Raw genomic sequence first — 21,757 nt, forward strand, 5'->3', positions numbered from 1 at the left:
TAAGAAGTTCTAAAGTGTTCCTAGGTATACTCACAAGGCCCAATATTGTCCTTTTTTGTCTTCATTCTAGATACAGTCATCTGGTTATAGTTATATACCTCATCTCTCTAAGCATGAAAATTATTATGGAAATCAATGATTCCCGGAAATTTGACCAAGGCACTCTCGTCTTTCTGTGATCCTAAAGACCTTTTAGGAACCTTTAATGTAGTCATATGCTACGTACGGTCTAGAAATAAAGTCTGCGGTTCAAATATAATTCCAGCACCCTCCATCGGTCCTAGTGTGCACTTGTGCTAGATTTCTGTTTTTGTTTTATTCTGTTTTGTTATTTTACAAACTAAATTATGTTATATTGTTACAATAATAATCCTGAATATTGTGGGGGCAAGACAGCAACTATATAAGGCTGATCCCTCTTCCCCAAAGGACCTATGAATTGATGAATGAATGAATATGTCAAATTTCTTGTGAAAGTTCTTCACCCCTATGTTATTTTGTGTTTTGAACCTTTACTTTGGACTGTTTGGTATAGACCAGCAGTATTTCTTTTCTCACCATTGATTCTTTTTTCTCCTCATCTCAATTTCTTCATTAAAAACTATTCCGCTACACTTTGATTATATATTTCCACACGGTCCTAGAGATCAAGAACTCAATTTTTGAAATTAAGAACCCATAAACACTAAGCTACGAATCAAGTCGTAACATCTTGGTATGATGTTACGCCTTATATTGTAACTTGGCGTTTTGGGTTATTGATTTCAAGAATCGTGTTATTGATCTCTAGCACCGGGTGGGAAATATATAATCAAAGTGCAGCGGAAGAGTTTTGTAATGGAGAATTTGGGATGAGGGGAAAAGAACCAAAGGTGAGAAGAGAAATACTACTGGTCTATATCAAACAGTCCAAAATAAATAATCAAAACATAAAAAACAATGAGGGTGAAAAACTTTCATAAGTAATTTTATATATTCATTATTCTATTCATGGGTCTTTGGGAAGAGGGATCAGCCTTATATGAGTGTTGTCTTGCCCCAGAATATTCAGTTACAACTACTTAGAAAATAACAGAATTCAGTGTGAAAAACAGAGAGGAAAAACAAAACAAAATATTAAAACAACAAACAGAAATCTAGCCCAAGTGCACACTAGAACCGATGGAGGGTGCTGGAATTATATTTGGACCGCAGACTTTATTTCTAGACCGTAGCACCATGTTGCCACCTTAACTTGATCTACATTGGCATTCATTTCAGGCTGATCAAGTCAACAAAGTGTAGAGATTGCCATCTCTTAAAAAGTAACTAGTATGATATGAAAAAACATCAGTTATGAAATTTCAGAAGTTATGCTTCTACATATTCAAGTCTTGGACAAATTCTGACTTGGCATGAAATAATACTCTTCAGCTATTACCATATGCATTTTTTTCAAAGTTTGGACAAAGAACAATATTTATGTGATAAGACAGTTACATATCCGACTGTCCAAAACTTTCAGAAAGACTCAAAAGGGAAGTGATACACTGTACAAGCAAAGATTGTAGTAATGATGTGATTGTATTGATACCTGAAACTCCCTAAAGGAATACGATCAAATATGCTATTAAGATCTAATTCTCCACCAGTCAACTTCCATTCTTTCATCTAATCAACAAGGGAACAAAACAGAATTCCAGCCAATCACTGGATAAAATTGGAAGCAGCTGAGTTTGACTTGGAGGAAATGTATATGGGGATAGCTAGTAGCTTCCTATATTTGTACTCTAGAACACAGAAGAAAGAACTAGCACTAGTAATATGTTTAGATAGATTCCTTAAGCCTAAACCCCGTTCAGTTATTATATTTGAACATAAGCAGATTAAGGCACAGCTGGGGAAGGAGCATTGGATTGCCATGCAGCATATTCAGGTATCTATACAGATTCATATTGCCACTAAACCTAATGCAAAGAGATTGATGACTGAATATGTATTCACTGTTAGTAATTCTGTCAACTTAATGTGGCCCTTCAGCTAAGAGTGAGTGAATATGCCTACACTAAAGCAGAGTACATGACACTAATGGAAGCAGTCACCACAAAGTTCTTCGTTTAAGGTGTGTTACATTAAACGAAGCAAATCTAGATAATAGAGTTCACCAAGCTAATTCTGCTAGCAAATCTGAAAATTTAGTGGATTTACTTAATGTTCATATTTGTTCTCCCATTTCGCAACGATGATTTCTTATTTAGCTCATTATGGAAAAGCTTACAAGGAACAATGACTATATTCAGTGTGACTATTCAATTTCATCTCATTAGTGAAACCGAAGGACTTCACAAATGGAAGGAAATTATAAATCGTAAACAAAATTAAAAGAGATTTCAAAACTTACATTTCAAAGAAGCATACATCATAAATAAGCATAATAATTGAGTAAAGGAAACTTAGCTTACAGAATCAGTTCAGAACACGATCTGTTGTTTGAAACTTAGCCAATTTGCTCGCCCGTGCATTAGATTATAAGAACACATTCCTCCATCACCAAATACTCATTGACAATCAACCCTAATTCATCGTCGTCAGTTCGTCACTATGGCAGCCTCTTGTTGAAATCGATTACCCCCAACTTATCTCAATAACAAGATCAAATGAAATGACGTTCTGTTGCCTTCTCAATCCCTTAATTCAAAATCTTTTTTTTTTTTATTTACAAACAGATTAGAAATTAAAATTATGGCGCCATCATCATGACCCTAACAAACTCATCAAAGTTAAGTAAGCCATCCCCATCATGATCAGATTCTCTAATAATTTGTTCTGCTTCTTCATCCGTTAATCTTTCTCCATATTTCATCATAACTTCCTTCACCTTCAACCATGGATTAACAAGAACATATTACATTTATAATAATCCTAAAATCAAGTTAAACAATTATAGGTAGAGAGATTACATCATCTGCCGATAAGAATCCATCTTGATCTCGGTCAAATACTTTGAAGGCCTCACGTATTTCATTTTCTATGTCATTGGCCTGTAAACAATTCATCTCTCAAATAACCTAGCTAATTAATCGGTATAATTGTATAAATAAACACACACACACACAAAGAGACTTACCATGGTTTTCTTGGACATAAGGATTAAGAAATCTTCCAAACTAATGGCTCCATCTCCATCGGCATCGGCTGCATTGATCATATCCTGAATCTGTTCCATCGTCGGATGCTCGTTGAAGGAATTGAACATTTCTGAAAGATCCACTGTCGTTATTAATCCTGCGCGTCAATGTTATCAACATTAATCGATTGAAGGTATCCTAAAACAGATTTAATGAAGCAGTTAACTCACCATCACAGTCTCTGTCGATCAAAGTGAAGGACTCTTTGTACTGAATTATTATTTCGTCTGGGAAAGCATAAGCCATGATTGCTGTGCTTGAGATCGATCGTTCTTTCTGCAATTCTTCTTTCTGTAACCACCGATTTAAGTTTCAAACAAGAAGCGCATGAATTTATATATGTTCTCGCGCGCGATGGGACGGGGGAGAGAGAAAAGTTGCTGATAACTGACAAGGAAAGATGGTGAGTGAGAAAGTTATGATGGAAGTGTGACGTCACACCCACACCCTCACTGAATAATTAATATTAAGGTCCCTATACTTGGTCATTGTGCACACATTCAGATCTCTAAAATTTATCGTTTCAAATTGGGTCTAAAATCTTACTTTCACTTTATAAGATTTAACGAAATAATTAGTTACTTTATTATTAATTATTATAGTGAGTGGCATGATTATCCTTTGTGTGTTGAAGATTAATATTGGGATGCTTGGATCTGTGACGTTCAGAGGAAGGATAAAAATCATTTGTAATTCTAATTATTATTTTTTGATAAATTAACTTGTTTGAGAAAATATAATCTTTCGATAATAAAATTTATGTGCCAATAGTCTTCAGAGTTCAGACTAAGTTGAATTGCACTTAAGTTAGATAATGACTAACTAATGGCAGCAAATGTTTTTATTCTGTCTTTGAGTTTGATTTTTCGAATTTTGCATAGAATTTTATTATTATTTTTTTTATTCACTTAAATAATCCATATGCATAGTCTCGCTTAAACTCAAAATGCTTCTAGATAGAATCGAATCGTGATATTCGTCTCTTAAGCCGACTATTACCACTTTATCAAGTTTTGCATGTAATTGCATTTAAAGTTTAGGGTTTAGAATTTATAAGGATAAAAAATCTAATAAATTCCTAAATATATTAAAACATTCCAATAATTATTAAAAGATAGACAATATCATAACGTTATTTTATTTCTCACAGGAAAAATAAGAGACATTTTATAAATGACATTGAAATATGTAGTAAAATAAAAATACATTTTGAAAAAATATCTCGGCCATTGATGGTGTATATGTATATGCTTTTCCAAAAGAACCAAATTATTGTCACCGACATAAAGGATAGATTGTCATAATAATTGACTTTGACAATACTAACAAAATTGAGTGGTAGTTGTAAGAGTTTTACCAACTCTCATTATTTTAAATATTTAAAAACTAATTTACTAAGGTTAGTTTAAATGTAAATAATCTTTTCTCATCTTTTATTAACACTAATAAATAATAATTAACTAAATTGAAAGATGAATTATTTCTATAATTGGTCTAGCTAGCATTTTAAATTTTAAAAATATATATATGTTCACCAAGTGCTTGTTTTATTATTGATATTTTTACATAAATAATATTTATATATTTATTATTTAATTTATCAACTAAAATACTATAATATAATTATTTTATTTTTATAAAATTTTAAAATTCAACAAATTAAAATCTCAAATAACTTATTTATATTTAAACATTCTTAAAAATAAGATAATAAAATAATATAATATCAAAGCTTTGTTCAATTGGAATTATTTAAATAATTTTTACATAATCAAACATTATTTCATTATTTTTTATTAATTGCATAACACAATTTATTAACCAGAATACTAAAATATATTTTATTAAAAAATAATATTATTTTATTTTTTATATTAATATTTTTTAATTAATTTATTTTTTAAAACTCACTTTCACAAAATTATAACCAGTCAATTTTAAATAATTTACAAATTATTTAAATAACTCATTACTATTACTAATAATAATAATAATAATAATAATAATAATAATAATAATAATAATAATAATAATAATAATAATAATAATAGAGCTCCAAAATTATATTTGCAAACGAGAAGAATCTTCTCCAAAATGGGCCTGGTTTGGAATGGGTTTATGAAAAAACCTAGAGAGGGAAAAAAATAATGATCGGTGATGATTTTAAAGAGGTAGTGATTATTTTTGATAAAAATACTTAAAGAGTATTGATATATATATGAATAAAATAAAAAATAATAATTTAAAATAGAAGGTATTTTAATATTTTGATTAATGAAATGAATTATATAATTCTTGAGAAGTGATTGATTGAATATTTGATTTTGAATAAAAATTTTAAAAACCAAGGAGAACAATAACTCGGTATCTTTGACAATAGCATGGCCCATTAAATAATAGAGACCTAACATTTCACACTGGATCAATTTGAAAAATATATATAAACTTGTCTAGATCCAGAGAAAGAAAAGTAAAGAATAGTGCACCGTTTACAAATAAATATGAAATTATAAATATTATATATATATATATATTAGTAATAATATAAAATTTTGAGATGTTAATGTTCATTATCTTATTTATTTATTTTTATTATTTTATTTTCAAAAGAATAAAACCAATATTACTTTAGTTTAAGAGGGGATGTGGCAAGCGCATAATCAAAATTTTAAGATAATGAAACAATTTAGAAGGATTTCAAGACAAATGTAGTGTAAATAATAGATTAATATATATATATAACACTTTTATTTGATTTAATACATATAAATGTACATACTTATAGAAATATATATTATAGTAATGAGAATTGTTAAATTATTAAGAATTATTACATGATTAGGATAAATAATAAATAAATAAATTATGATACCATCATCATCCTAGCAAACTCCTCATAGCTAACTAAACCATCTCCATCTAAATCTGCTTCTCTAATCATCTGCTCTGCCTCTTCATCTGATAACCTCTCTCCTAAATTTATCATCACATTCCTCAACTGCGTCCAAAATTTAATAATTAATTTCTAACATATTTAAATTATTTTTAATAATAATAATAAAACATCAAGAAATTAATTAAGACCTCAAGAGCTGAAATAAAACCATCCTGGTCTCTGTCAAATACTTTGAATGCTTCTCGCAGTTCATCGGACACATTATCCTGCACGCGTGTGATTAAGTAAAATATGAACTAATTAAATTTTATTTTTAAAACGATGTATTATATTAAAAATGACGAAAATCGTTCAAATATACCTTAATTTTATTGGACATAATACTCAAGAACTCGTTAAAGTCGATAGTTCCATCCCCATCTACATCGACTTCATTCATCATTTCTTCAACCTCTTCTTTGGTTGGATGTTCATTCAACGACTGTATCACCGCCGCTAGCTCCTCCGTCGTAATCACTCCTAATTATAAATTTATAATTAATTAATTAATTAACACCCAAAAATCAATTATTATTATTATATATATAAAAGAAAAAATAATTAATTAGTACCATCCGAATCCTTGTCTATCAAGCAAAAGGCATCCTTAAACTCGGCAATCTGATCGACTGTCAAAGTATTATAAGCCATTGAAATAAATTAATATTAAAAACTGATATATGTAGAGAGAGAAAGAGAGATATTTGTAGAAAATGAGAAGGAAGGGAGGGGTGTATTTAAATGAGAAAGGAAAAGGGGTTTTAGGAAATTTCAATTATAATAATCGTGTGGGAAAATTAAAGAGAGAAAAAGTCAAGAAGCGGATTTTTATAAAATAATATTTGCTAAGAAAGTCCGGTCTGCAGTCAAATAATTTAAACCGAGTATTTCCTGACCCTTCTATGGAAAACATTTTATTTATTTAGGTGTTAAAGTTGGAGCTATTACAAATTGTTTAATTCTTTTTATTAAATTATTAAGCATGTGAGTATAGAAAGTTTGAATAGTTTCAAAAAATTATAATTTGATGTCCTTAACAGATTAAACAATTTTGATTATGAGTGGTTGATATTATTATTGAATGTAGTATAGTCGTTGATGTCGACCATCTAAGATGATCAAATAAATAAATAAAATAATTAGAGCAATATTATTTACTCATAGTTGTTATTAAAAGACTCAAAGTCACAATTTTGATTTTAATTTAAAAATAAAAATAATAAGTAAATAAATTAAATAAAAGTGAAAGTATTTACTGTAATGTATAATGCTAATTTATTATTATATATATATATATATATATAAAAGTTTGATTGGTTGTTCGACTTATTAAATTTTTCATCATTTATCATTATTAAGATGTTTGAAATTATAAAATTGTTGAATTTATTATTAAGATTTTATTTATCATAAATTTATTTTATTATTGAATGTCTATATTTGTATTTAGATGATTTGATTTGATTTGGTTGGTATTATTTTTTAATTTATTTTAAATCTAGATGGTTTCAAATTTCTTTATCGGGCCATTGCCCTCCGCCCTCATCTTTATCTTAGTGGATTGGTCAAACTTACATTTTGAGATGTGTCAAACAATAAAATAATGTAACTTTCATTACTTCTTGGATGACTTTTGCACTTAAATAAATGAATGAAATGAGAGAAAAGTGGATAAATTAAATTAAATTAAGAAGTTAAAAACTTGAATTCTGTATCTGAGGAGAATTTGCCTTGGAACTTCCTTCATATATTTGGTAGGGTGAACATCTTCCATCACCGGCCATATATCTGATCGACCGCCACAAAACTAATTACCGACCTATATTAGATTTATTAATCATAAATATTTTATAACCATATTAAAAAAAATATTGTTATATTTATTTGCTTAAATAACCAAACTAATAAAAATTATTTAGCTTTTAAGAGATTAACTTATATATTTTATAAACTTTTGATGTGATTTAAACTTATTAAAATGATTTAACATTATATTTTGCACATTTTATAATTTAAACTATTTTGTAATATATATTTATAACAGTATTATAATTAGTCTACTAATAATATTCTATATTACTATATTACAGGCAGGGACAGAAGTTAGGAGTTTGCCCACTCCAATTTTTTGTTTTTTTATGTTCAAATTCGACTTTAAATTTTTTAATATAATTCAATGTTTGTTTATCTAATTATTAAAAAATAATAAAATTTACCTTAATCCACTAATTTTACTCAATTATTTTTGCTATTTTTTTAAGCCCACCCAACCTTATTTCCTGTTCTACTATATTTCACGGTTCTGTCCTAATTATGTGTATTTATATAATTATATATGCATGTACTGTTTTCTAATAAGAGTTTACCAATTAACTTTTTTTTAGTACGTAAATTTATTATTTGTAAAATTTAAGACAAAAAAAAAATATTATTTATCTCCATTTGTTAATGATATGTTTGCATTTTAACTTGTAGTATGAATTATTTTCTTTGTTTGGTACTCATAATCATCTCATCTCGGGCTAGGGTCACACTTTTCAGTCTAATTATTAAAAAAAATAATTAAAATTTATTATTTTTTTAAACATAAAAAAATGTTTTAACAATATGATTTAAAATAAAATTTAAAAATTTTAATTTGATTATGAATTCAAATCTCATTTAAAACATATCATATCAAGTTTTTAAACTAGACTTAAAAAAAATATATTTACATTGGACAACAAAAAAAAAATCACATGTTTTATACATTGTCCCGCAATTTATTGAATTATTTAATTAACTATATTGTTAAAATTAATTAATTTAAGTAAATATTAAAGATATGATTGTCCTTTTCAAATAATCCAATTTACATCAAACTAAAACTTTCTATAAAAAAAAAATCAATGACTTTTGATACAAAATTAATTTAGTTGAATTTTCACTAAAAAAAAAAAACACATCATCACGTTGAAATAAAAACTTTAGATCAAACAAACCGTCGTGTGTGGACATTTATTTCAAGTTGTCGTTGTCCGTTTGACTTTGAATAGTCAAAAGCTTCAATCAATATATTTGTATTAACTCTTCTCATTAAGTAAACTAGATTAAAAACCCTAGCGAACTTGTTTGATTTTGGTCATTCAAAATAATTTAGTTTATTAAAAAATAATTTATTGGATGATTATATTAAATTATAAAAAAATATACTTACTATTTTTATATTATAAAATATATTTTAATATTTTAGTTTATCATTATAATAATTTTATATAAATATATATTAATAATATTTAAAATAATAAAAAAAAAAATCAAACCACACAATCCTTGTACAAGTAGATAAAAAAATGTAATAGAAAATAATTTAATAAATCACATCAAACTTTCCTTATATAAATAGATTAAAAAAAACAATGAGATGAAATACGACGATTGATCTTATTGCTTTCCTTTTGTTTGGTTATTTTACTTTTTTGTTTTTAGTTTGCTTTTTTAATTTATTTGTTGGTTATTTTACATTTTTGTTTTTAGTTTGCTTTTTTAATTTATTTGTTTTATTAATTTATTTCTCTTTTATTTTATTTTTTTACATATTTTAAAAAAATCCATATATTATATGATATAAATGAAAGTAGTTCAATCATAAGATAAAATTATAAAAGAATAGAGTATACAAATATCATCAAACATACAAAATACAATAAGATTAACTATTTGAGAATAAAAATAAAAATAAAAATAAAATGTTAACTAAAAACAAAAATAACATAAAATTTAACGATAAAGAGTTTGGTTTTTTTTTTTTTAAATTAATGAGGTACAGATTTTTCATAAATTCTTTTATATTGTCATAATAATAGCGATGTCACGATGTCACATCAGTGATGACGGTTCCTTTCGAATCAAATTGAAGATCTTATTTAAAAATTTATGACTATTCATAATTTTTTGTCATTTTGTTTTAGTACACTTTTTTTTCTAATAAATAGTTTGAATTTTTTTTTTTTTTTACATTTATTGTATAATTTAATTTGTTAAATAAAAATGAGTTTAAGTTGTTTTTTTTTTATTTAGGAAGAATTAGTTTATAGTTTTTTTATTTTTAGAAAAAACGGTTTAGCTACCATTTCATTAAAACCCTAAAATAAAAAAATAAAAATAAAAACGACATAAATTCGTTTGTATCAATCTAGACAAACTCTATATTTGATATTAAGGAAATATACACATAAATTCATGATATTATTACAAACATATATGGAATTTTCCAACCTCTGTATAGTTAGTTCCAATTTTGCTCGCTTGCTTGCGGAAATATGTATTATGTAATATATTAGTTAATTAAATACTCCTTTTATGTATTTAATGTGCTATTTTATCATAGAAAAAAATGTTCAACATTATAAAAAAAACACTTTGATAATTTTATCAAATGTTCAACCTTATAATTGAAAAACTTGTTTTTATGATAGATAATTTTATCAAATGTTCAACCTTATAATTGAAAAACTTGTTTTTATGATAGAAAAATCTCGTTACATGTAACAAAAAAAAATACATATAATAAGATTGGAGTTATAATTTATAAAATAATTTATATAATAAAAGAAGTATAAATTGTATTCTGACTGGGATGTCCAAAATAAAATTTAACTAAGATTAATAAAATATCTTATAAAAAGTAAAGTAAATAATTTTAAGATTTAATTTTACTAATTTTTTCATTGAAATTAATGTTTAGTAAGATAAAATAGTAATTCTTCTATCCTACTCTGCGTCCTATGAATATTGAAATTCCTATTTCCTAATAATGGATTTACAAACAAGCCATAATGTTATTCGACAACAAATAATTCACAATTAATTAATTAACCATTTCAAAATTAACTCAATCTTTGAATCTCTAGAACATATAGCTACTAAACCTAAAATAAATAAATTAAGATGTAACAAATCAAATTAAAATATATAATATCTTGTATATTTATCTATTATCAACTTAATACTATATATGTTTCTGAGATAATTATTTTTTTGATATATAAATTAGTGAAGTCATAATAAAATTAGAAATAAATGATTTAGTTGGGCCTTATAATTGGGCTTTCTGATATTGGGCGGTCAAATTCAATCATGGGTCTCTGAGTTAGCTTCCTAACTTTTTATTTTCAAATAGAAGAACATTAAATTATTCCATAACTTATTTTTTTCAATTTAATTTAATATTTGATAAAATATTGACTTAAATTTTTCTCTTTATTTTCTAATTCCATCACAAATATTTTCAGGTACAACCTACCTCCAAATTCTAGATCAGGTATCTTCCTATTTCTTAATAATGTATTTACAAACAAGCTAATAATGTTACTTAACAACAAATAATTCACAATTAATTTCAAAATTAACTCAATCTTTGAAATCTCTAGAACATATGATAGCTACTAAACCTACAAATTTAAATTAAGATGTAACAAATCAAATTCAAATATATGATATTTTGTATATTTATATATTATCAACTTAATAATATATATGTTTGTGAGGTAATTTTTTTGGATATATATATATATATATATATCAATTATGTTATATTTTTATATAATTTTATTACATACTGTTTTTTAATTAATTACATACATTTTAGAGAAATCTCTATTTTTTATTTTGTTTAAATAGTATAATTTTCTTTCATTTTAAGTTAAAATTCGAATCCACGTCGATGTTACAAGAGAATAAGTATTACATAAAATTAAAAAACTATTAAAATTTTATGCAATACAAATTATTTAGGCCATAAAAGTATTAAACTACAGTAACAAAATAACTACTAATATAAAATAGGACAAAATTATAATAACTTTATATCATAGAGACAGAAACATACAAATTTAACCGGGGAATTAACAGCCATTCTAGTAAGAAAGGAAAGTCAAACACATAAATATTTGATCTTCCTCATTTACCCTAAATTATGTTTATTGAGATTTTGTAATATATTTTGTTCAACTTAAGTTGGTAAACCAACAATTGACAAAATTGGTGGTTACTTCTGATATTCACAAGGCCAATAATTTTTTAGATTTTTTTTAATAATAACATAACAATTTGAACTTTCTCTTCAGTATTTTATTTTATTTCTATACTATTTAGTAAATACTAATTATGTCTTAACTCTTAAGACATTATTAAGAACCAAAAAATATAGTTAAATGTTACAAATATTATTTGTATTTAATATTAAATAAAAAATAAATATAATTTAAATAAGATAAATATGTATCACATTCTTGGAGATAATGAATTAAGATATATATGAATATAGATGACAACACACTTTTAACGTTTTAACGAGGATTGGTTGAGAGTTACGTATTTTTTTCATGTTATTCTTAATTTATTATTGTGCTTGAAAGATTTTTATCAATATATATAGACCTTATTATTGATTTGGATATTTTTGTTAGACAAAATGAATCGTTGTGAGTGATTTGATTTTTTTTTTATACAAATGAATCGAGTTGATTCATTTAACCTTAAGTTAATGGGTATTGATATAAAATATATCAAAAGTCAAATATTTAAGAAAATAAGGAATGAATAATTAATTATGAAAGTTATTATGTTTTAATATATAAAAATATATTTAAAATTAATTTATTTAAAATTAATTTTAATATATTTAAATAAAAATAAATAAATTTAATTTATTATTTGTCTCTCATTTATATTATATATTTATATATATATGTCCATATTTATTAAATTAACTTTTAATATTTTTTATTAGATATATTATTTTAACTATTTTACTTATTTTTTTTAAATAAATTATATAAATCAATAATTATATTTTTATTAACTATTTCATAATATATATATATATTAAATAAAAAAAATAATCTAAATTTTTAAATATTTTTTTTAAAAATTACTAATTTTTATATATTCTTCTAACATGTTTATTATTTATATAATTTTTATTTTTTAAAATAAAATAATAAAATATATATGTATACATAAAATTATAAATTAAATTTAACAATAAAAATAGTCCAATAATTAAATGATTAATATTTGGTGGGTGCATGAGATATTAAGAGAATGACGGTGTGAATTGAATGTGAGGTTAATAATGAGAATTCAAAATTAGAGGGAGGGATGGAATGATGGTAAGAATTTGAGGATTTAAGAACGGTGTGAATACCATAATAATATTTTTGAAAGATAAATTATGATGAAATATATGAATCCAAATTAGATGGATTGAGGTAAAGGTGGTGCGAATTCGGCGATCAAAGAATAATTGTTCAATGTCGTTAATAATTAAATCCTTAAAACATAAGATATGACGAAATATGTTAATTCGATTGAGAGGAAGGGAATGATAATTTGAATGTCGTTCATAACGAATTTTAAAAAAAAAATAAGATATGTAGGGTAAGTTCTTATTAAATTTAATTACATTTTATAATATTTTAATATGTCGTTTTATCTACTTTACTAGACCGACAATTGTGTATGATAATTTGAAAAGATTAATTAAAAAATTTGATTAAAAAATAATAAACATATTCAAAATGAAATAAAATAAATATTTATCAATTTTAAAATTTAATATTTTTAACTTATGTAATAAGTTTAATGTAACTATTTTTTATGTCTATTTTGCTATATTTTTTTGTGTTTTATTTTTGTTATATTTTTTTTGTAATTTATTTAATTAATTATTTTATAATTAATTGATCAATATCCTAGTTAGTGTAATAAATGATGCAATAACATATTTTATTGCTAAATATTTCGATTATTCGGGTAACTACTACGTTTCTATATTAAGAAGTTTCTATATTAAGAAGGATTAAACGCAAACGACAAGAACAAACAACAAAAACTTGATTGTCTATTTTGCTATATTTTTTTTTGTCTTTTATTTTTTTTATATTTTTTGTAATTTATTTAATTAATTATTTTATAATTAATTAATCAATATCCTAGTTAGTATAATAAAGGATGCAATAACATATTTTATTGCTAAATATTTCGATTATTCGGGTAACTACTACGTTTCTATATTAAGAAGGATTAAACGCAAACGACAAGAACAAACGACAAAAACTTGATCGTCTAAATTGTTTTTTTTTTTTTCTTTTGTGCAGTCACATATCTTCTTTGTTTCTCTTTCTTTCGAGCAGTCAGTTTTCATGTATATCAAGATGGTATGATTTTCCACATTGGAATAGACTATCAATAAAATTTAAATATTTCAAACACAAACAAATAAAATAATAAATAATGAAAAGAAAAGCTCAAGGTAAAAATGAGCAAATATGAAAAATAAACGAGCTTATTTTGTAAAAGAAAAACCTGTACCCTTACTCAAGCTCTGTCTGTTCTCGCCAATGCCATTTCAAAGCTCAGACGGCGCCCTCTCTCTCTCTCTCTCCTGATCTTCTTCAGTCAGCTTTCATTGCGGGATTCTGATACAGAAAACTAAGGTTAGATCACAACTTGTCCAAGGTTCTTTTTCTTTTCATTCCATTTTGTTTTCCATTATCATTTCTGTCAAGTTTTTTCAGTTCTAGCTCTTGGAGATTTGTACGTTTCCTGTAGACGCTTGTATTTCATGCATCGCAATTCCATAATGACTTGAAATCTACGTATCGGCTTTAAATGAACACTGAAGGAAAATTAGGGTTTAGGGTTTTATTCATTTGATTTTTGGGTACAGCTACGGTTTGTGTTTTTATTCTCTTATCACGCTCATAGTAAATGAATCGTTGAAATGTGTTATTATTTAGCATTCACATTCACTTTTCTATAATGTGCTATCAAAATGTCTAACATTTAAATAAGAATCCTCTTCAGCTGCTTGTTTGGTGGAATGCTTTTGACAAGTGTTGCATTTTCATTACAAAGTATCTGTTTTTGTCCTTTTCTGACCTAGCTAATCTAAACGTGCTTTGAAGTTCAATTAATGGGCTAAATCTTGAGTTTTGATTTGATTGTGGCTCAACTGTTGCTAGAATTGTATTAAACTCTGTTACTTAGTATCTACAGGGTCGGGAAGATGAGTAAGAAGAATCCGCTTGTGTTTTTTAATCTGTCAATAGATGGTAATGAAGGAGAAAGAATAGTTTTTGAGGTAATTTTTAATGAGAACATTTGAATTGTAGTATGTATTTCTTTTGTACGGTTTCCTGGTTAAACTAAAAAATTGGATTTGCAGCTCTTTGCTGATGTTGTGCCCAAGACAGCCGAGAATTTCAAGGCCCTTTGTACAGGTAAAGCTTCACTGTGCTACCCTTTTAAGAATATAATGTCAAGGATGGTATCCGATTATAGTTGAAGATTATTTGTAAAGGATCATGTCAAGGAAATTGTTTCCCTGTTTGGGAAGCCAAAACCTAAGAAAACCTACTAAATAATGCTGCAAAAGTTGGGTCAAATCTAGCTATCATGGTTGATCATTCCCAAATTGTGTTCTTTAATTCTCAGTTACTTGAGACGCTAATTGGGTGCTAAAATAATATATACCTAATTTATGCATTGTAGCACTTTCTGGTCCTTATTTGTCATATCTTTTCTCCTTTATAACCTGGTGATTACATGTACAATTAATCTTCCCCAGACCCACCTTCTTCTATTTTATTGATGTTATTTCAGTTCTTGTTGCCATTACCATTTTTAAAAAAACTAATCTGTTGATATTGCTTCTTATCCATCTTCTGTTACTAAGATATCCTCTTTTGGGGATTTTGGTCCTTTCTGATGTTTGGTTTGTTTGTTTTTTATGATTAACTTATGACAACTCTGGATTTATACTTGATTTAATACTCTCTTTTTTTTCTGGTTGTTTCACCACGATTCATGCAACATTTGTAGTAATTGTGGATTAATAAAAAAAGTTTCATCCTTAAAAAAAAGGAGGGGAACTTCATGAATATGCTTGAAAGGAACTTCATCCTATGAAAACTGCATGCCATTATTGTAGGTGAGAAAGGCATGGGAGTTTCTACTGGGAAGCCATTGCACTACAAAGGATCAATTTTCCACCGGATAATCAAAGGATTCATGGCTCAAGTATGAGTTACATATATTCAATGTGCAATAATTTGACCATGATATGCATTATTTTAGATTTCATATTGTCTGTTCAACTTTGACAATATTGTTCCCAGTAATTGAATAAATTCTTATTACTGCAGGGTGGTGACTTTTCAGACAGAAATGGTATGCTTTTCAGACATGTAGATGATCCATTTAACTCACTTCCCCAAGCAGACTTGTAAGACACCACATTCTGATGATTTGCAGGAACCGGTGGAGAAAGTATTTATGGTGATAAATTTGCAGGTAACCTCTAATATATGTTTATTCTCACTTGGCAGGTGCTCTTACTTTTTATTATCAGTTATATGCAAATTAATTTAATTAACGGTGTCTTCTGATGCTTATAGATGAGAACTTTAAACTCGACCACAGCGGTTCTGGCTTCCTCTCCATGGCAAATAGAGGTCCAAATACTAATGGGTCTCAATTCTTTATATCATTCAAACGTTTACCTCATCTGGACGGGTAAGTGTGTCCATGCTTTTGAGTAAGGGTGTTTTTTATAAAACTGAAAATTGAGTGCTAAATGCTATATACTGAATTTTAAGTGCCTAATTAGTTAAGTGTTTTTCAAATGCCGAATAAATCCAATGTAAATATTTGAATTTAAATATTTGATTTGTAAGTAGATTTGATCAAATTTGGTATAATATTAGAAAAGTACTTAAAGACGATTTCATCCTTACAGAGACGTAATATAGTTTATTCTATGGGGTTAAAGCTTTTTTTTTTCGCACTAACTATATTACCAAGTTAAGTTTTTATTGTTTATCGAATTAAATCTACATAATTAATTGATATTAAATAACAATTATCAAATGAACTTAATTCAAATTAGCTCTTAATTATTTAAATTTAGTGATAAGCTTGGATATTAAACACTGCCTAAGATTATTTTCTATCTCATATGTGATTTTTCATCCATGCAATTCTATAACTCTACAACTGTTAAAAATGTTGCAGCAAACATGTTGTTTTTGGAAAGGTTGTGGACGGGATGGACATTCTAAAGAAGATTGAACAACTAGGGACTAGTGATGGAAAACCTTCTGGAGTTGTCACGGTTGTGGATTGTGGTGAGGTACCTGACAACAAACTTCAAGTGACGGAGGAAGGTTCCAATAAAGGTAAAGTTGAGATTATAGCAAAATTGCTTCTAGACTGAAGCCTAATTTTTATTAATTGACCTACTTGATGATATCAATGTCATTTTCTACAGGAAAAAAGAAAAAAAATGTTAAAGGTCGTTCAAAGCGTGGATCATCTCTCAAAGACAGAAGAAACAAGAGAAAGATGAGTTACTCATCATCTGATTCATCGAGTTCTGACACATATTCTGATTCCTCCTCTTCAGACTCAGAATCTGATTCAGAATCTGATTCTTATTCCTCAAGTTCATCCAGTGATAGAAGACGTCGCCGCAAGAGAAAATCAACAAAGAGAAGTAACGGGAGAGATAAAAGAAGGGAGAAGACAAAAACTGGTCGTGATAAAAGATCAAAGCACAAATCTAAACCGTATTGTTCATTCTCATTTTATACTATCTTTTCAATTGTTGGCAGTCTGCAATTGTGCATCCATAGCAGCTTCCACGCTATCTTCTCTTCTGAACTTTACCCTTTTCATCAGGAGTTCGGAAAGTTCAAGCTACAGTGATGGTAGCAGCAGCTCTGATGATGAAAATACTGGGAGGCAAGGTTCTGTGAGGAAAAATAAGAACTCAAGAAATGGTCAAAACAAGTCGCTGAAGGACACTGGTAAAGCATACATACTTTTTTGGGATATTAGTTCCTTTTCCACTTTGATTCACTGTTTCCTTAGGATGCCAATGGGAATAATTGCTGCGTTGTTATAGATCTTGTTAGAAACTCTCCTCTTACGGAACAGAAGAAGGATCTCAGTCTGAAGATCAATGACAAGCTGTCACATGAAGATGGTGAATTTGAAGGGATGGAAACTAGGCTTTTCAATAATAGTAATGGAAAAGGAAGCAAATCTGACAAGACCTCCAACCAACAACATTTGGACGATTCCAACAAATCCAGGTTGGCTCTATTTTTAGATAATGCATATGGCTGTCTATCATGTATATCTATCTCTTTTAGGGCCTTTCAAGCTAATCTTCCTTAATAGAAACCAAATATTAAAGAAAAGATTACGAAGTTCATCAAAATTTATTTAGAAATTTGTATTTTGACACAATCACGATCTCATTGGAAAATAGACAAAGTTAATTGGAAGTCCATCTCTCTTAATCTCTCTGTTTGGTATAATATTTATTTTTCAATCATGATCAGATTATTTTTTAGATGATGAATATAGATTATAGTGAAATTTTTGTTGCTTCAGTTTGGCATCAAAATTATTTTATTGATCTTGATCCAAATTATACTGCAATTTCCTATTTCATTTGGTATAGATACTTTTTTTTTTCAATCTAGATTGTTGTAATTTGGATAACACAACAAATGCAAAATTTTCAACTCATTAGAACTTTGTGGTATATCTTTTAGGAAGCCTAAAATGTATCTATTTAATTCGTCATTTTAATGTCAACAACTGTGTGATAATGAAATTTCCCCCATTGTTGGTTGTAACAATTAGAAGCCCCGGAAGGAAATTTAAACCAAGTCCTAGCAGCAGTTCTGAGGGGAGGCCCAAAAGAAGCAAAACAAGTCCTTCAAACCCAGGTGGTCACAATGGGAATAGTGATCGTAGGCCAAGACTGAAAGACCGAGAAAGTCCTGTAAGAGGTCCAACTGAAACTAATGCTCCGAAAATTTCTGATCCTATTGTTGCTGGTCGACATAGGCAAGGTTTGTCTAGAAGCCCTTCGCCAAATGGGTCTCCAAAGCGCATCAGGAAGGGGCGTGGGTTTACTCAACAATATGCATTTGCACGAAAGTACCGCACCCCATCTCCAACCCGCCCCTCTTATAATCAGCCATACCTGTATGGTGGCAGAAACTTTAATGGAAGGAACCGTGACAATAACAACAGGTAATTGTATTCTATGGTCGACATTAATGCTAATAAGATATGATAATTGAGTTTTCTTATACAATCGATGTTTATTTAACATGATAGGTATTCAAGCTATAGAGATAGCTCCAATCGCTCGCCTCCAAGAAGAAATAGAAGTCCAGCAAGGGGCAGGAGTCCCGACAGGTCTCATTCTCTCTCATACACAAACAACGATAACTAGTTTGATCTTATGATTTTTTCGATCCATAAAATCACTTTCTTCATCATCTAAAATACCTTTAGTTTACTTTTATTAAATTTAAATATAAAAGGATATTTTAGTAACTAATCCTAAACATATCCCTAATATTTCACCTTTTTTTATTATCAAACAAGGTTTAAAAAAAACCCATAAAAATCCTAAAAAATCAGATTAAACAAGCTCTTAGTCTTAAAGTTGAATGTACCACAATAATAATAGTATACCTCTTTTCTGATTTCTTGTTTGATTTAGTGTTTATTTGAATAAGCTTATTTCTAAATAACTTTATTTGATGTAAGGTTATTGAAAAGTAGGTTATTTGGGTTACAAAAATACATTAGGTTAAATAATACAATGATTTTAGAAAAGAGAAAAAAAGAGGGTATTTTGTTTGATGATTTGAATTGTAATTGGATAGTAAATTACTTAAATCTAATCTCAAATAACCCACATCAAACAAGGCCACTTACTTAAGAATGACTAGATTTCTCTCTTTCTCACATACAGGTAACTATGCAGGCCTTGTTTGGATTGGGTTATGTGAATAATCTTCAAATAATAACCCATCTTCTTTTCATCAACCAAAATACCATAGATTTCTTTTAAGAAAAAATATCATTTTCATTATATATTAAGCCTTAAATGTTGTTGCTTGATCCTAATCCGAACAAGGTTGTTTAAATACTCTGCCATAATTTAAATGTTGTTGCTTGATCTCTCAGGTATAACCGGAGAGAGAGAAGTAGGAGCAGATCTAGGAGCCCTGATCGGCGTCAAGATAGGAAGAAGCATAGCAGGAGCCCCGTGGACAGGAGAGGAGTTTCTACAATGGGTGATAAGCTGAAATCTCGTCTTGGGCCTCGGGCTGTGGTGGACAATGAACTTAGCCCAAAAAGGAGGAGAAGGTCCATCTCAAAATCCAGATCACCCAGCCCTGATAATGTAGCTCTGGGTGGAAGAAGGGCTTTGGTTAACTATGAAGACATCAGCCCTGATAATGGTGGGGAATAAGTTAAGTTTTTTAAAATGAGTGTATGTGATCCTGCATGCTTTTAATTAAGCCTGTTCACTCTTTTTTGTCTTTTTAGATATGGACCAAAAATTTATTTGAAACCTTGACTATCTTTCTTGTTCAGCAGCAGCATACATACATACATACTGTGTCATTTTGCAGCTACTGCAATTCCGCCTTTTCTTTCTTTCTTGTATTGTGAACAAACGCCCATTGTTTTTCCATCTTCCCCCCCCCCCCCCCCCCCCCCCCCCCCCCCCCTTTTTTACAAACATTTCATTTGACAAAATAATGTTGTAGTTGTTTTACTATTTATTATATTGTTTATGACTAATTATTTATGATCTGTTTTTAAAAGTATAGACAAACTATTTATTGATGTTTAAATGATTGAACCATATAGCCTTACATGACTTTAATAGCCAAAAACAAAGTAGCCCCTTCTGGTTTGTATATAAATAATAAAACAGACTTCCAATATGTTTATATATATATTATGAAGTGTAGGGATATTTTGGTATATACAAATTAAAAATAACCAACAGATGAAACAACAAGCATTTGGTTAGATTTTTGAAGTGAATGAATATGATCGAGGTATCTTCTGACATAGAAAAGCATGCCTATATAAATAATACAATAATACTATAATAGAGCTAAGCCAATATCATGTGCACATTTTTATTCTTTCAAGCATAATTTATTTATTTAATATAATATAAAAGTGCAGAGGTCATGTGTTGAATATATTATCATCATGAGATGAGATGACTGTGTGACTTCATCATGTGTTCTTTTTTTGGTCATGATCAAAGTCTCCATTAATCAACCCAAAAACATAACATCTTACTTTTGTTTAAGGTTATGTCACATTGCATCTTCTTTTTGGCCATCAATTTTATTTATGTCTCTTATGTATGAGTCATTCTCATTTATTCTAAGGACTTTGTTTGGTTTTCAGTTTTTTTTTTAATTAAAAAGATTCAAGTATATTTTATATTAATAAGACATGAATAACAACAAAATACACAACCAAAGAAAATCAAAAACATACAATGCTATGAGTTTGATCAGAAACATCTTTAGTATACAAACGATTATTATTCACATAATTACATCGCCCAAAACGCCTCTGTCCACAGTTATCTTTCCCAATATCCAACGTTATTTAGAAAAGAGCTTTTTACAAACATAGATATCGATGCAAAAGGCCGAAACCCTCATGTGTAATATGTTTGTTGAATTGTCATTATTGTCTTAAAAGAAATTTGGTTGCCATTGTCTTTCCAATATAAGTAGAGAACCACCAAATTGAGTTATTG

The 21,757-nt window shown here is 27.8% G+C and overlaps 3 protein-coding genes across 4 annotated transcripts; 1 reads left to right on the top strand and 2 right to left on the bottom strand.

Annotated features, from left to right (window-relative positions):
- Positions 1–1,480: 1,480 nt before the first annotated feature.
- LOC124933074 (calmodulin-2/4-like) lies at positions 1,481–3,488 on the bottom strand. The gene is made up of 4 exons (XM_047473802.1): positions 3,338–3,488; positions 3,107–3,264; positions 2,940–3,020; positions 1,481–2,857 (listed from the first exon to the last, which is right to left on the bottom strand). Exons 1-4 carry the CDS (start codon positions 3,411–3,413, stop codon positions 2,720–2,722), a joined length of 453 nt encoding a protein of 150 aa, XP_047329758.1. The 5' UTR covers positions 3,414–3,488; the 3' UTR covers positions 1,481–2,719.
- A 2,475-nt stretch (positions 3,489–5,963) lies between these two features.
- LOC124933075 (calmodulin-like protein 11) lies at positions 5,964–6,804 on the bottom strand. Its single transcript, XM_047473803.1, has 4 exons — positions 6,675–6,804; positions 6,425–6,582; positions 6,252–6,329; positions 5,964–6,165 (listed from the first exon to the last, which is right to left on the bottom strand). Exons 1-4 carry the CDS (start codon positions 6,751–6,753, stop codon positions 6,031–6,033), a joined length of 450 nt encoding a protein of 149 aa, XP_047329759.1. The 5' UTR covers positions 6,754–6,804; the 3' UTR covers positions 5,964–6,030.
- Positions 6,805–14,474: 7,670 nt separating this feature from the next.
- LOC124930806 (peptidyl-prolyl cis-trans isomerase CYP63-like) lies at positions 14,475–20,547 on the top strand. 2 transcript variants are annotated; one of them, XM_047471165.1, is made up of 14 exons: positions 14,475–14,582; positions 15,136–15,229; positions 15,314–15,368; positions 16,079–16,167; positions 16,293–16,317; positions 16,402–16,440; positions 16,545–16,662; positions 17,161–17,324; positions 17,417–17,714; positions 17,827–17,954; positions 18,053–18,242; positions 18,802–19,197; positions 19,285–19,365; positions 20,146–20,547. In XM_047471165.1, the coding sequence occupies exons 2-14, from the start codon at positions 15,155–15,157 to the stop codon at positions 20,432–20,434; spliced, it is 1,947 nt and encodes a 648-aa protein (XP_047327121.1). In that variant the 5' UTR covers positions 14,475–14,582; positions 15,136–15,154; the 3' UTR covers positions 20,435–20,547. The 2 variants fall into 2 exon arrangements, with proteins under 2 accessions (XP_047327121.1, XP_047327122.1); XM_047471166.1 differs by having other exon boundaries at positions 14,507–14,582; positions 15,145–15,229.
- Positions 20,548–21,757: the final 1,210 nt, after the last annotated feature.

Source organism: Impatiens glandulifera, chromosome 3 (genome assembly GCF_907164915.1).
Source record: "Impatiens glandulifera chromosome 3, dImpGla2.1, whole genome shotgun sequence".
Taxonomy (NCBI): Eukaryota; Viridiplantae; Streptophyta; class Magnoliopsida; order Ericales; family Balsaminaceae; genus Impatiens; species Impatiens glandulifera.